Genomic DNA, 13,964 nt, shown 5'->3' on the forward strand with positions numbered 1-13,964 from the left:
GAAAACATACTGACTGATCACTTTTAATAATATGTGCCCTATTTGGCATCTCTAGTCTCCTATCTGTCTAATGAGAGAAGGGATCATCGTCATTCCTTTGGAGTTAAAATTTGTCATTGTGTTGACCTGAGTTCTGATGTTTTTAGTGTTGTTTTCCTTATGTTACTGTGGCCATTGTGAGAATTTTTCTCTTAGTTCTATTTATTCCTTTCTGCATCAGTTCATAGAAATCTTATTTTTTCTAAATTCTTGATAGTACCTTGTTTCTGATGGCATAGCAATATTGCATTATATGCCATGTCACAATTCATTCGGCCATCCCTCCATTAATGCTCATTCACTTCATTTACTGTGTTTTACTTCCACAAAAAAAAATGCTACTCTGAATATTTTGGTTATCCTCAGTTTACTTTCTGACCTCCTTACAGTATTGTCTATAATGTTTATGAAGGGATGCTAGCATTACACGAATGGTATTTATCTTTCTGGTTTTAGTGACGGTAAGATTCCTTAAACTTCTGGGAGATTCAGTGAAAAAGCAGCTGTCCCCCTGGTTGAGGCAAATGCTTAGCAACCATTGGAAGTATATGGAATGATGATGATGCTGATTATAAAATGAATCATTTCTACTTCTCACTGGCCAGCAATGACTCATTAAGATGAGAAAAGGAACAAGGAATGCCATGGGCCTTGTTTCATAAATGTTTGTTTTTAAAATACATGCAAAAACAACAACAAAAGAAATTCCCCCTGTTTTACCATACATTGCTCTGTTACGGTTGTTGCCATCATTTTTCTGCTTTCCAAAGTGCTATTGAATTTTATAGGCACTAGAATAACACGCTAGGTTCTTAAAGCTGTTTTAGTCATTTTAAAATGAAGGGCAAACATGAGCCCTTCTTTGTTGGCTTATTTTTAAATCACAACTAAATTGGTCACTGATATCTGTGTATACTAAAGGAAAACATATAGAGTTACGAGACTCAGTGTCCAGCAAGTTGAATGGATCTCACTGTAGAGGACACATTGGAGGTCATGGGTAAGACTCACACATAGTGAGAAGGTATAGATGCCCTTTAATCTGTATCACTGGAGGCAATACCTACACAGACAACATCACATATCCCTCTAGTATTGAAATATAAATATATTAATGTTGAATAAAAATAATGCTATCTGCACAGTATTTAAAACAACCTAGAGTCTGTGAACTTCATTTAAAAAATATTATAGTAACTTTATTTCAACATAACTAGTTTCCTTTGTAACTCTATCTGTTTTATTGTATGCATTTAAAAACATTATTTCAGGAAAGGGTCCATAGGGTTTGCCAGGCTACTAAAGAGTTCTGTGACATAAAAAAAAGTTAAGCAATATGTTTCACAGGTGTACTAATACATTGTTGGTGGCACAGTTGTGCCTGGCATTATAATAAGAAATGGGAATAGCAAAAAAAAAAAAAGAAGAAAGAAAAATAGTCCCTTAGGAGCTCTCATTCTAATGGAGAAAACAACATATAAATAAACTTTTTGGTACAGGGCAGCATACTCTTCATCTGTTATCCCTTACTCTTTTTATGGGACCTGTCCCTTTCCTTTTTTGATACTTCATCTCTGATTAAATATGCCACCTTTGTGCTACTCCTTCACATAAATCATTATTTTTGAAGACATTTTATTTTCCCTCATAGAAATCATTACTGATAAAATGCTTCAGCCTATCCTTACCCACCTTGTATGTTTCTCCATTTTCCTTTGAGTAGCTGATAATTTTGGTTCTTTGGAGACAGTGGTTTCTTATGATTTGTACTTCTGGGCCTCAGTTTCCTCAACTGTCACAAGAGGAGTTCTCATTAGATGACTTCTAAGTTCCCTTCAAGCTCTAAATCTATGATCTATCAAAAGAGCATCATGGGAAACACACTGGTGTTAAAGACATAGGTTTGTAGAAAGTGCCAAACAATTTCCTGGGTATGGTCCAATCTGCTCTTACATTCTGGACCCAGAATGCATACATGCACTATCACGGTCCATAAAATGGTCATATTCTTTATCGATGCTAAGTTGCCAATGTAAGCTATCAGACCAAACTTTTCAAAGAGTTGTGCATCTCATTTAGAAGGCTTCACAATGTTGTGAGGCAAACAGGATAAGGTCACATATAAAAAATGATCATGTAGAGAACCTCACCCACTATAGAGAATACTTTTAATACTCAAGCCCTATGCTGGATCCATTTGACTACCATGGCATATACCTCCGGCAAGCATACACCTTTTGTTTTATACCTTGCTTAGCTTGTCAAACCCGTTGTCTCTGTGGCATCCATCAAAGAATCTTGTAGGATCTTTACACAGGCATCAGAAACAACTTACTGAAAAGCCTTTGCTACAGTAAACAAATCATCCCAATGGGATCTTGTCTTTTTTTTTAACCTTTCAGGCAGTTGTATGACTATTACGTGCAAATGACTATAGAATATCTTTTGGGCAAACCTGCTTGTTTCCTTCTCATGGCTTTATCAATCATATCCCAATATTGATGAAGATCATTCTCATTTTTAAAAATGAGAAAGAGTCTTCTCTTTATTGCCTTCCCGCCCCCACTCCCAGTAATATTATCTGGGATTTTTCCTTCAGGATTTTAATAGCTTTCCTACTGTCAGATATCTCATGAATTAATTCCTTAATGATCTCAACATGCTGATGGCTCCTGCCTGGATAAATCTTTTGTATATACTTGGTCAGATCCAATAGGCAAGGCCTCTGATGCTAGAATCTAAATGTGATTTATTGAGAAAATAGTTTCTTACATAAGTGTTGATAGATCTTCGCCATTTTTATATGTTGACCTAAAATGATCCTGGAATGATCCGGAATAGTTACGTGCACTCTGAAAATGTTTTTACTCTCTTATCACCTCTTGCTCTGAGCAGCTGAGCAGCTGATACTGCTTATCATTTTCTATTATCCTTCTCTGTAGATTTTTGAAGTTGACTTTGTACTCTGCGCTAATAAAATCCTCCTCTTCTATCCAGCTTGGCTTGTCAAAGAGTTCAAGTTTTTGTTAGATGAGGCAAATTGTGGGCTCTTTTGTCCTCCTCATTATTTGACATTGGTTAAGCTTCCATAGGAAGTGGTGCTTGTATGTTATTGATGCCAGTTCCTTTAGCCACTTTCCATTTTCCAGCCTCAACTGTTCATTTAAGTAGATCAGATTAGAGCTAGTTAGTTGTCTACCATTTTTTCTTCTCGTCATTCTAATTGGGTATTGATTTTTATCTTTGTTTTGACTAGCCAGTAGTCTGACCGTGTACTACTGCTGATTCTAAAATGTCCCCTACACCCATAACCTGTCAGGTAACTTCTATGAACATATAAATGATTTCATATTTTGTGATGGTGTTCAGTGCTCGCCATGCCCAAGTGCCTTCCAAGTCCTTTCATGAAGAAGGGAGATTTCCAGCTCCCACATGAAGAAAGTAGTCACGATAGAGGGAGCATGAGGCTTCTATAGAGTACATTTCCCCTTTTATTTTCTTCCTCCTGAGCCAACTATTCCGACATTTTTCAGTCTTCCCATTTGCCTTCCTTTACTTTGAAATCAGTATTAAAGTCTATTTCATTTTAATACGAGGGAACATATCAAGTTCTTCGTAGAATTTCTCTATCTTGTTCTCTGCAATGAATGTGCATAAGTGGCAATGATCTTAATAGTGTTCTTTTTTTTATATGCCCAATATCACCACTACACAGTGAGATGCCAAAGTATCCAATGAAACCAAAGTTTATCGTGGCCTTTAGATATATAATAACACCCATAGTCCCACCTCCTTAATTTGCCTCTCTGCAAAAAAGCATTGGCCTACCTTCCATTTGTCTGCAATCACTGCTGTCTTCTAGTTTCATTCATAAAGAGAATGTCAATAATGATATGGTTAATTTTTCTCAGGAGTATGTCATTTTGGTGGTTGTTTGGCAAAGATATTACATTTTAAATTCCAATAGTTAAAATTAGTTTTTATAAATGGTCCAAATTAAATATGAAGCTTAGGACTATAAACATGGAAAAGATAATGAAGTCTAATTTTCTTAGTAGAAATAGGTAAAAGAGATGTTTTTGAGGTAAGAGATAGAATGTTTTTTAGAAAACTATCTAAAGAGCTTATTGACTTTTAAGATTCTTTCCTTCTCCCTACAACTCTGATATTTTATTTTATTTTTTAAACCCTTACCTTCCATCTTGGAGTCAATACTGTGTGTTGGCTCTCCATCCACTGAGCTACCCAGCTGCCCCCTCTGCTATTTTATGGTATTTCTTTGGTTGAGGTCTGCAGCTTGGCAGTTTATTTTCATGATTGAATGCCATGAGAGGGTCAGGGTAGTTTAATGAAAAGAGCATTTATTGGCGTCAGAAGGTCTTATTTCAAATCCTTCAAGTGGCACAAGCATTTGACCTTGGGCTAGTAGCTCTTCTTGAAATATCTGTTTCTTCTTCTTGAAGTTGATGATGATGATGTGAGGTCAAGGCTTTCTAAACCATAAAGCAACGCTAAAGTTTAAGTTCCTTCTATGAGTGGTACTGTTTGATACCCATCTCCCAATGATGTCAATTGTGATCGAATTTCAGAATTGGGGGTATGGAAAGGATCTCAGAGGTGACATAATCTAATCCGTGGCTGGTCACTTCCAGGCAAAGTGCTAAGTGCAAAAAAGGGCAGAAACATAGATACAACTCTTAAGGAGCTCCCATTCTAATAAGGGAGATGATAGGGAAAGAAGTGTGTATATAACATAGAGATGGTCTAAATAAAAGAATTCTCAGAGGGAAGGTGCTAGTGATGGGACGGAATGGGCTTGTTCAGGAATCCTCTAACTCTCAAATGGTTATTTAGACTCTAGTTGAAGACCTTTGATCTTAAATACTACCTGAAATATTATCAGCAAATATACTTTTTCAAGAATTATTTTTCTTGGGGGCAACTGGGTGGCTCAGTGGATTGAGAGCCAGACCTAGAGACAGGAGGTTGTTGGTTCAAATCTGACCTCAGACACTTCCCAGCTGTGTGACCCTGAGCAAGTCACTTAACCCCCATTGCCTAGCCTTTACCACTCTTCTGCCTTACAACCAATACACAGTATTGACTCCAAGACAGAAGGTAAGGGTTTTTATTAAAAAAAAATTTATTTTCTTAATGTTGTGAATTTAAGCAGGTCATTTTTGGTTAGCTGAGTATGTGTTGAAAAAAATAATTCTAATTTTAATGCAACAGAAAAATTGCTATTATGCCCCCTTGTTGCCTTATCTCTACATAAGAGTATGTTAAATAACCAAGTCATCAATGATTCCAAAATAGGATATGATTTTGAAGAGGTGGGACCAAAGTTTTATTGATATCTATGTTATATGTTATATAGAATAAAAATGAAACTGTTTCCTCTGAAAATATTTAGCTAAAAAGAGAAAGTCTTTTATGCTTTAAGTAATTAAGTTGTGCTGCTGATTGTAGCAGTGAGGATGAGCTAAATTAATAATTTTATGACTGATCCATGGCAACAGAAGCAGAATCAAAATTCTGTGTCATCATCTCCTTGGAGGCAAACTGTAAATTTGGAAGCTTTCAGGGCCTTTTATGGATGGCGGCTAGCCTCGGCCACTGCTTCTAAATGGGCTATGCCAAATGCAGCTCTGAGCTGCCCCCCAAAGAGGGCTTAGGATAGAGAGATGTTTTCCCTCAGAAGGGAGACAATAGTGGAATATGAAATAATTTGGCTTTTTCACAGAAAAATGCTTCAGAAGGGAAAACGACACCACAGGAAGCATGAAGCATGAGTCTTATTATTCTAAGAGTGCACACAGATGAAAACGTCAGGAGGAAAGCAAAAAGATGGAAAATAAAACACATTTCCATTTCTGTGATGTATTTTCAGTCAGTGAGAGCAGATTTCCCAGATTGGGACCTGAAATCCCCAGTCCCCAACTCACTATATGAGGATGTTGAAGTGGCATTTAGAGACTAATTAGGAAGGATTTTTTGTTTTGTCTTGGTTTTTTTTAAAACCTTCACTTTCCACCTTAGAATCAATACTGTATATTGGTTCCAAGGCAGAAGAGTGGTAAAGGCTGGGCAATAGAAGTTAAGTGACTAGCTAGGAAGGGTTTGAGGTCAGATTGGAACCCAGGACCTCCCATCTCAAGACCTGGCTCTCAATTCACTGAGCCACCTCGTTCCCCCTGGGAAGTTATTTGATGAGGATTCAAGATATTGGTAATTAGTGATCTCTGTAAATCTATGGAAATCAACATTTCAGTTTTTCTCATTTTCACAATTTAAAATGTGACTTTACAGAATCATTTGCTGAAGTTTTCAGTGAAAAACTTGACTTTTTTCCTTTTCACTAATGAAAGGGGAAAAAACTGTTTTAGCAACCCTCCTCTTCTTCTCTTTCCTTCTTTCTGACAGGAGAAATGAAACAAAGGTCTAACCTAAAAGCATATTGTTGGGAGATAATCTGGAGGGGGGGGACATTTCATGTTGTAATTGACAGAGATATAATCCAAACTCTTCCTCCTCTTAAAGTCTTTTCACCAAAACAAAGAAAATTAGAATTGTAAGAGATCTTAGAAGGCCTCTCATTTAATATATGTGACCAGAAGATCCCTCTGTATTCCAAGTAACCAGCAAGCCTCTATTTGAATGCTCACAACTTCCTAGGAACAGCCTACTCCATGTTTGGACATACTTAATTAAAAGGAAGTGTGTTTTTTTTTAATATAAAGTAAATATCAGCCTATATGAAAATTCACCTGCTGTTCTTATTTTTGCTTCTGGATCCAGGCAGGACAAACCTTTTATTCATATGTCAGCTCTAGAATCCTTGAAAATAAGTATCATTCAACTGTCAGTCCAGCAAGCATTTATAAAGGACCTCTTATGTGCTTTTGTTGTTCACTTGTCTCTAGTTATATCTGACTCTGTGACCCCATTTGAAGTTTTCTTTGCAGATGTACTGGTGTGACTTGCCATTTCCTTCTTAAGTTCATTTTACAAATGTGGAAACTGAAGCAAATAGGGCTAAATGACTTGCCCAAGGTCATACAGCCAGTATCTGAGGCTGGATTTGAACTTGGGTCTTCCTGACCTAGTATACTATGCACTATGACACCATCTCGATTCCCTAGCTAGGTCCTAATCAAGGCAAAAATAAAGTCAAATCCAAAACAGCCCCCTCCCTTCAAAGAACTGATATTCAAAGGATTCTCTTCTTTGGGCTAAAACTTTTCAATTCCTTCATGTGATCCTAATATGACATAGCTTCCAGACCTGCCACCATCCATCCAGTCTTCCTCTGGATGCATTTGAGAATGTCAATAACTTCCCAAAAACATTGTACCCACAATGCAACAAAATACTCTTTTCTGGATGTGGTCTTAATTTTTTATACCATTGTGAGATAGGGATCGCATATCGTTGTCAGTTGATATGGTGGCCCCCAAATTTTTCTTAATCCTGAAAAGGCATATAAATATGTATGAGGTTTATTGTAGTTTAGGTTAAATCCAGTTTCTATTTCAATTCATTAAGGGAGGAATTGGACATCCACAACATAGATATCAAAGACAGCAGCACATGGGCTAATTTTTTTTTTAAACCCTTACCTTCTGTCTTGGAGTCAATACTGTGTATTGGCTCCAAGGCAGAAGAGTGGTAAGGGCTAGGCAATGGGGGTCAAGTGACTTTCCCACAGTCACACAGCTGGGAAGTGTCTGAGGCCAGATTTGAACACAGGACCTCTCATCTCTAGGCCTGGCTCTCAATCCACTGAGCTACCCAGCTGCCCCCACATGGGCTGATTTTTATGAATATAGCCAATCACTGCCAACTCACTTCTCTATCTTTGATTCTGCCTCCTATGAAGAAAATAGTCATTCCATCTATGGGTACTAGTGGTAGCCACTTAATTACTGTCAAACTCTCCTGCCCCCTTGGGAACTGGTTAGCTCATATGCCAAAATGATAATAGTGGTAGTTAGTAAAATAATAACAGTAGCTAACATTTGTTTGTATAGTGCTTACTATCTACCATATGAAATACTTTGCATTCTCATCTTATTATTTGAACCTGACTCCTGAGATAGGTGCTGTTATTATCCCCAGATGAGGAAACTGAGGCAAACAGAGGTTAAGTGAGTTGCCCAGGGTTACCAGTAGAGGTTATCTGGAATACTATTTTAGTAATCACATTCCTTTTGATAGTTGAGTTAAGCCCTTCTAAGTGGAAATCCCTGCCTTCACATAACTTCATCAACCTTAATACTAAATCGCCAGAATTCCTAATAGTCTCTTCATCTCACAAAATAAGAAGTTTGAGCCACATGATCTTCAAATCATGCAAGACTGGGTGATAGCTAACAATTTACCCATGAGATTTAAAAAACTTGCAGGGAAAAGGAAATTACAATGGTTAGGTGGCACAATGGATAGAGCACCAAGCCTGAACACCTGAGTTTAATCCAGTCTCAAACACTTCCTAGCCATGTAACCCTGGACAAGTCACTTGACCCTATTTGTCTCAGTTTCCTCATCTGGAAAATTAACTGGAGAAGGAAACAACAAATCACTCTAGGATCTCTGCCAAGAAAGCCCCCCATGGGGTCATGAAGAGGCAGGCATTACTAAAACAACTAAACAATTGTTATCAATGAGTTGTAGATCCCCCCAGAAGTAAAACATGAACAGTCATGTGCATTGTACCATTCTCTGGTAAAGTTCCTATGTTCCTTCACTGGTTCAGTGATAAGAGGGTTTGAATCCAGGAGTCCAGAGTAATTGTTAACAAAAACAATTTGCCTATTAAAATTTGGTTTTCTGATTTATTCAGGGGGGGCTTTTTTAAACTTGGATAACTTATTCTTAGATTTTTACTGAGCTCTAATGACCTCCATACAGGTGCTATTTTTTACATTTTATCTCTACTTTTTTATATCATTTATAACATTCTTAGAGGCAATTATGTGGAGTGATGGTTAGAGCCCTGGGTCCAGAGTCAGGAAGATCTGAGTTCAAGTACAGTCACAGACACTGACTAATTGTGTGACCCTGGCCAAGTCAATTAACCATTGTTTTCCTCAGTCTCCTCTACTTTAAGAGGAGGGGAAAGAATAGCATTTACTTCCCAGGCTACTGAGTTATGAGAAGCAAATGTGATTATATTTGTAAAGTGTTTTGCACAGTGCCTGGCACATAAAAATGCTTATTCCCTTTCTCCTTCTTAAGATGCAGCAATTACTGTTTAATTGGAAACAAGACCCCACTGGGGGGTTTTGCTTATAATCCCAGATACATTTTATCTTTTAGTAAAGTCTTGGGAGAGAAAACAAGTAGTCGATATGTCCCAAGTGCCACTGTGCAGCAGTCAGTAGAGACAGGATTAAGTCCAGACTGCAGGGAAGAGCTGCTGCCCACCTCACCTTGCTAGCCACCTTTTGCGTCTGTTAACGTGCCTGTTGAAAAGATGAGTTGTTGGGCTTCTGTTGATGTCAGTAGGGTCACCTGCCATTTCAGAACAGTGAAAACAAAAGCACTCTCCATCTGAATGTTCACAGGACTGTGCTAAAGAATAATGATTTAAGATCAAGACAAGAGTTAACTACCCACCTCACCAATCAGTGGCCTTCCCCAGGAGCTCTGGATGTCAATGCTGTTGCCTTGGATACCTTGCTTTACCGAAAACACAATAAACAGTGGGATGAGTAAGTGGAATGCTTTTTTTTAAACTAATTAAAAATTTCAGTTGTACTAAAATCATATCAGCAGGCCTTTCTTTGGAGGCAATGGGAACATAGAATCCTGGCACTTACGGTATGAGGTTTAGGGAAAGTTATTTAACATCTCAGCTGCAAAATGAGAACAATGCTAACTGGACTCCCATCTCACGAGTTCATTGTGGAAAAGGTCCTCTGTAAACCGGAAAGCTTCCAAGAACTCTGAGTTATGATTTTTTTGATTTTTGAAATTTAATTGATCTTTTATCTGGATGCAACATTGCCTTAGGACTATGGGGTATAAAAGGGACCAGCTATAGAATTAGTTATGAGAAAGCGCTTTTCTTGTAGGAGATAGGTTGCCTGGGCCATTATTTTGAAGCCAAAGCACCCTGGGGAAGTGAATAATACAGTTGTGGGTCAATACTGAACCAATTTCCTGCCTTTTACACTATTCAGCTTGCTTGAAAAAATAGTCACAAATCTAGAATTAACTTGGGTCTAAGGCACCACTAATTGTTGAATTCATGGCTTTGGGGCCATTTTTGACTCAGGATTAATTTGTCTGGAAGTTAGGAGGCACCATATAAATGTTACTAAAGGTAAGTCAGACAGTCTTCTCAGGAAAGAAGCCTACTATTCAGATAGCTTAAGTAATTTTTTGCATATTCAGTTTGACAGCAATGCAGAGGGTACGATTTCCATACTATAGCTTTCTTCTGTTCAATGTACTACTTTGGGATGGAATGGCAATATTGTAGGCCACTGGGTAGCCTGGCCTTTGAGTAGCCTTTCTTTACCACATAATGAAAACTGAGGGGGATGATTAGATGATCCAGGAAACTAGGTGGTGTATGGCAGACCCAATTGGACTTGCAGTCAACAAGACATTCCTCAGATATTCACTAGCTTTCTAACACTGGGCAAGCCACTTAACCACTGTCTGCCTCAGTTTCCTCATCTATAAAGTAGTAATAATAATAACACATCTCCCAGAGTCATCATGAGGAATAAGAGTGGTAACATATAAAGTTCTTTGTAAACCTTAAAGCTTATTATTGTTGTTGTCTTTTTTATTAGATCTCTAAGGCCCCTGCCTATTCTAAATCTTAAGAGCCTACAATTTGTTCAACTTTGCTCAAGTATACATTCCTGTGGGATATTTATTCTCAAGTTAAAAATGTTATAATCGTATTTAGAGTTCTAAGTTGTAACTGGAAATTAGAATGTTTAATGACTGGCTATCTTATGAAATGCTCCTGCTAACTTAACTGAATAATTTAGAGCTTGTTTTCAGCATTTCCAAATTTTCTGTCTTAGGGAATAGAATTGAAAAGAGGCATAGAGAGGCCCACATTTCTGAAATTTCCTTTCCAGAGGCTCACTTGTGGGCCCAAGGAGAGATTTAAGTTATCGGATACCACATTGACTGTTACTCAGTAAAAGGAAGTCTCAAAAGCATGAACTGCTATGCCTCTCTTGAACTCAGATTTCCTGTTTGATTTATTGACCAAAGAGGGTAGACTGATTGATTTGCTTTCTGAACAGAGGGACCTGAACCAATCCTTTCCTGCTATTTCCCTTGAATGAATATGGAAAGATAGATAGATAGATAGATAGATAGATAGATAGATAGATAGATAGATGGATAGATGGATGGATGGATAGATAAACACATATGAGAAGGAGGAAGCAGGAGGAAGGGATAGAAAGAGAAAGACAGAGAGAGAAAGAGAGAGGAGAAGAAGAAGAAGAAGAAGAAGAAGAAGAAGAAGAAGAAGAAGAAGAAGAAGAAGAAGAAGAAGAAGAAGAAGAAGAAGAAGAAGAAGAAGAAGAAGAAGAAGAGGAGGAGGAGGAGGAGGAGGAGGAGGAGGAGGAGGAGGAGGAGGAGGAGGAGGAGGAGAAAAAAGGAGGGAAGGGGGAGAAACAGAGAGAGGGAGAGAGGAGAAAGGGAGAGACAGAGACAAAGAGAGAAAGAGAGAGGGGGAGAGAGAGAAAAAGAGAGAGACAGAGACAGAAAGAGACAGACAGACAGAGAGGAGGGGGGAAGAAGGGAAGGGGAGAAAAAAGGAGGGAAGGGGGAGAGAGAGAGAGGTCATTTATAAAGTACATACTGTTTCAGCCAGGCAATGTGCTAAACACAAAATAAGATAGTCTTTTCCCTCAAGGAACCTACATTTTATTGGAGGAGATTTGGGGGAGGAGGTCCTTAGTCCAAGGGGAAATGTGTGACCATCTTGTTCAGCTCCTACTTTATAGCAGACTGTTGATATTCATTCAGCTTCAGGACTTAAAATTGGAAGGGAACTTAGAAGGGATCATTTAATCTATATTCTCATTTTTTCAGATGAATAAATTAAATATTTAATTGATATTAGATGAGATACTTGTCTAAAGTCATACAGGTAGTAAACAGCAGAACTAGGATTTGAACTCAGGTCTTTCAACTCCATATCCACTGCTCATCCTACCATACTCTGATGGCTTCTCTTATGCACTATTTTTCTAGTTTCTCTAAACATAAAGTGCCCTGCTCTCATCCAGGTGCGTTTTGGGAAATGTGTCTCCAATGAAGTCATCCTTATGCAAAAAATTTGATTCTGAATTGTCTGAATGGGAAAATTATATATAACTTAGGTTGATGTACTTGAAGACTCAGCAAAGGCTTTGGAGTACTCTTCTGCAGCTGAAGGACCTTAAACCTGTCTGCTGTCCAGTTGCTTTGGTTGCTTGATTGCATATGGCAACTGGCCCTGAGCCCCTCACAACTGGTCTATAAAGGCATCATTAAAAAGAGATGTCTTCACAAGTGTATACTTTTGGACTTTGCAAGAGTCTTATCCCTTAGTAAAAGAATTATTCTAGTACTAGAAGCTTTTTTATCTTCTAATGAAGTCAGAGTCTTCCCCAAGAATTCACGACTCCTCTCACCTTTCTGTTAAAGCAGCATTTCCATATCTCATATCAGTGACTCAGCAAGTCCAAAGCTACTCTTGGAAGAAAGGGAGTCCCTTATAAGGTCCTTAAAACCTCAATTAAGCCCATATTAGGGAGTAAACTTGACCAAGTTTATGGGATATGACAGCCCAACATAAAAGACTGTCCAGAATGAATGTTTATATAACTTTGAGATGGAAATTCCAGTTCATTTATCGACTTCTTAGTTCTTTGAGGCTCTTTGAAGGCTCTTAGTTCTTTGAGGCTCTGGCTTATTTTAAGGATATCTTAGAGCAGCCAGTCACTTAGAGATTCTTGGCTTTCCTTAGGCTTCTTTTGGACATATTCCTTAAAATATTGAGTTTAGATTGCAATGAACTTGTAAAATATCCTTTTATTTCTCTCTAAGATGAAATATCATGCATGTTTATTCAATATGCTTCATTGTTTTATTTTAAAATAAAGATTTATTTTTGTATTCTGAATTTAATGAATGCTGAAAAAGTTTTGTACAGAAAATGGAATCAAAAGAGTGTCATGTGAAAATCTGAAGCTCTATTATATGCCATTTGGTTTTCTTTTTTCCCATTCAGTTCCAAATTCTCACCCTTGCCTCCCTTACCCATTGAGAAGGCAACAAAAACAAAGTACATTAAAATATGTATAACCTTGCAAAACAAATTCCCATAATAGCCCCGTCTAAGAAGGAAAATGAAAAGAAAAAATGATTTGAGTTACCCTCTTAGTAACACCCTTCTCTACGGAGAGGTAGACAGCATATTTCATTGAGTCCTTTGCCATTGGGGTTGTCTGTCATTATGTTGACCACAGTTCCTAAGTCTTTCAGAGTTGTCTGTACAATATTGTTATTGATTAAATTGTTGTCCTGACTGCTTACTTCACTTTGCACCAAGATGAGCAACATTGCTACTACATTTCCCCATTAACTTTCTAGTTTGGCCTTTTAGCCTTATCTACGTTTGTCAAATCTTCCTTCTGCTTCAAATTGAATGTCTCTTTATACCTTTCATGATCCCCAATAGAGATCTTTTATTTATCCTGATGTCTTACTGGTGCGCAGATCTCATCACTTAAGATGGTATTCATCACACCATGGCCTAATCAAAGACAGAGGATACATGTTCTTTGCTGCTTTTGATGATGAACTTTTCAAAGTTTTCCGAAGTCTTGAGGCTGCAAAAATCCTGTTTAGTTTGCCTCATCTCACACTCACTAATCTGACTTTTCCAACCTCACCCAATC

General features: G+C 37.8%; 2 protein-coding genes across 9 annotated transcripts in view; one reads left to right on the top strand and one right to left on the bottom strand.

Moving 5' to 3' along the window:
- RUNDC3B (RUN domain containing 3B) overlaps positions 1–13,964 on the top strand; it is a 117,717-nt gene that overhangs the window by 90,131 nt on the left and 13,622 nt on the right. For 5 of the 8 annotated variants that reach the window (XM_001368492.4, XM_003342092.4, XM_056800163.1 and 2 more), the window contains one exon: positions 9,606–9,752. The exons of the other annotated variants lie outside the window; for them this stretch is intronic. In XM_001368492.4, the coding sequence (XP_001368529.1) occupies positions 9,606–9,752 (147 nt within the window). The remainder of the gene's footprint in view (positions 1–9,605; positions 9,753–13,964) is intronic. 8 annotated transcript variants of the gene reach the window in all.
- The window catches only part of SLC25A40 (solute carrier family 25 member 40), an 89,304-nt gene continuing 84,654 nt past the window's right edge, over positions 9,315–13,964 (bottom strand). Inside the window, exons 11-12 of the mRNA XM_007504945.3 lie at positions 9,658–9,720; positions 9,315–9,552 (exon numbers count right to left, since the gene is read on the bottom strand). Of these exons, the coding sequence (XP_007505007.1) occupies positions 9,695–9,720 (26 nt within the window). The 3' untranslated portion in view covers positions 9,315–9,552; positions 9,658–9,694. The remainder of the gene's footprint in view (positions 9,553–9,657; positions 9,721–13,964) is intronic.

Source organism: Monodelphis domestica, chromosome 5 (genome assembly GCF_027887165.1).
Source record: "Monodelphis domestica isolate mMonDom1 chromosome 5, mMonDom1.pri, whole genome shotgun sequence".
In the NCBI taxonomy this organism is placed as follows: Eukaryota; Metazoa; Chordata; class Mammalia; order Didelphimorphia; family Didelphidae; genus Monodelphis; species Monodelphis domestica.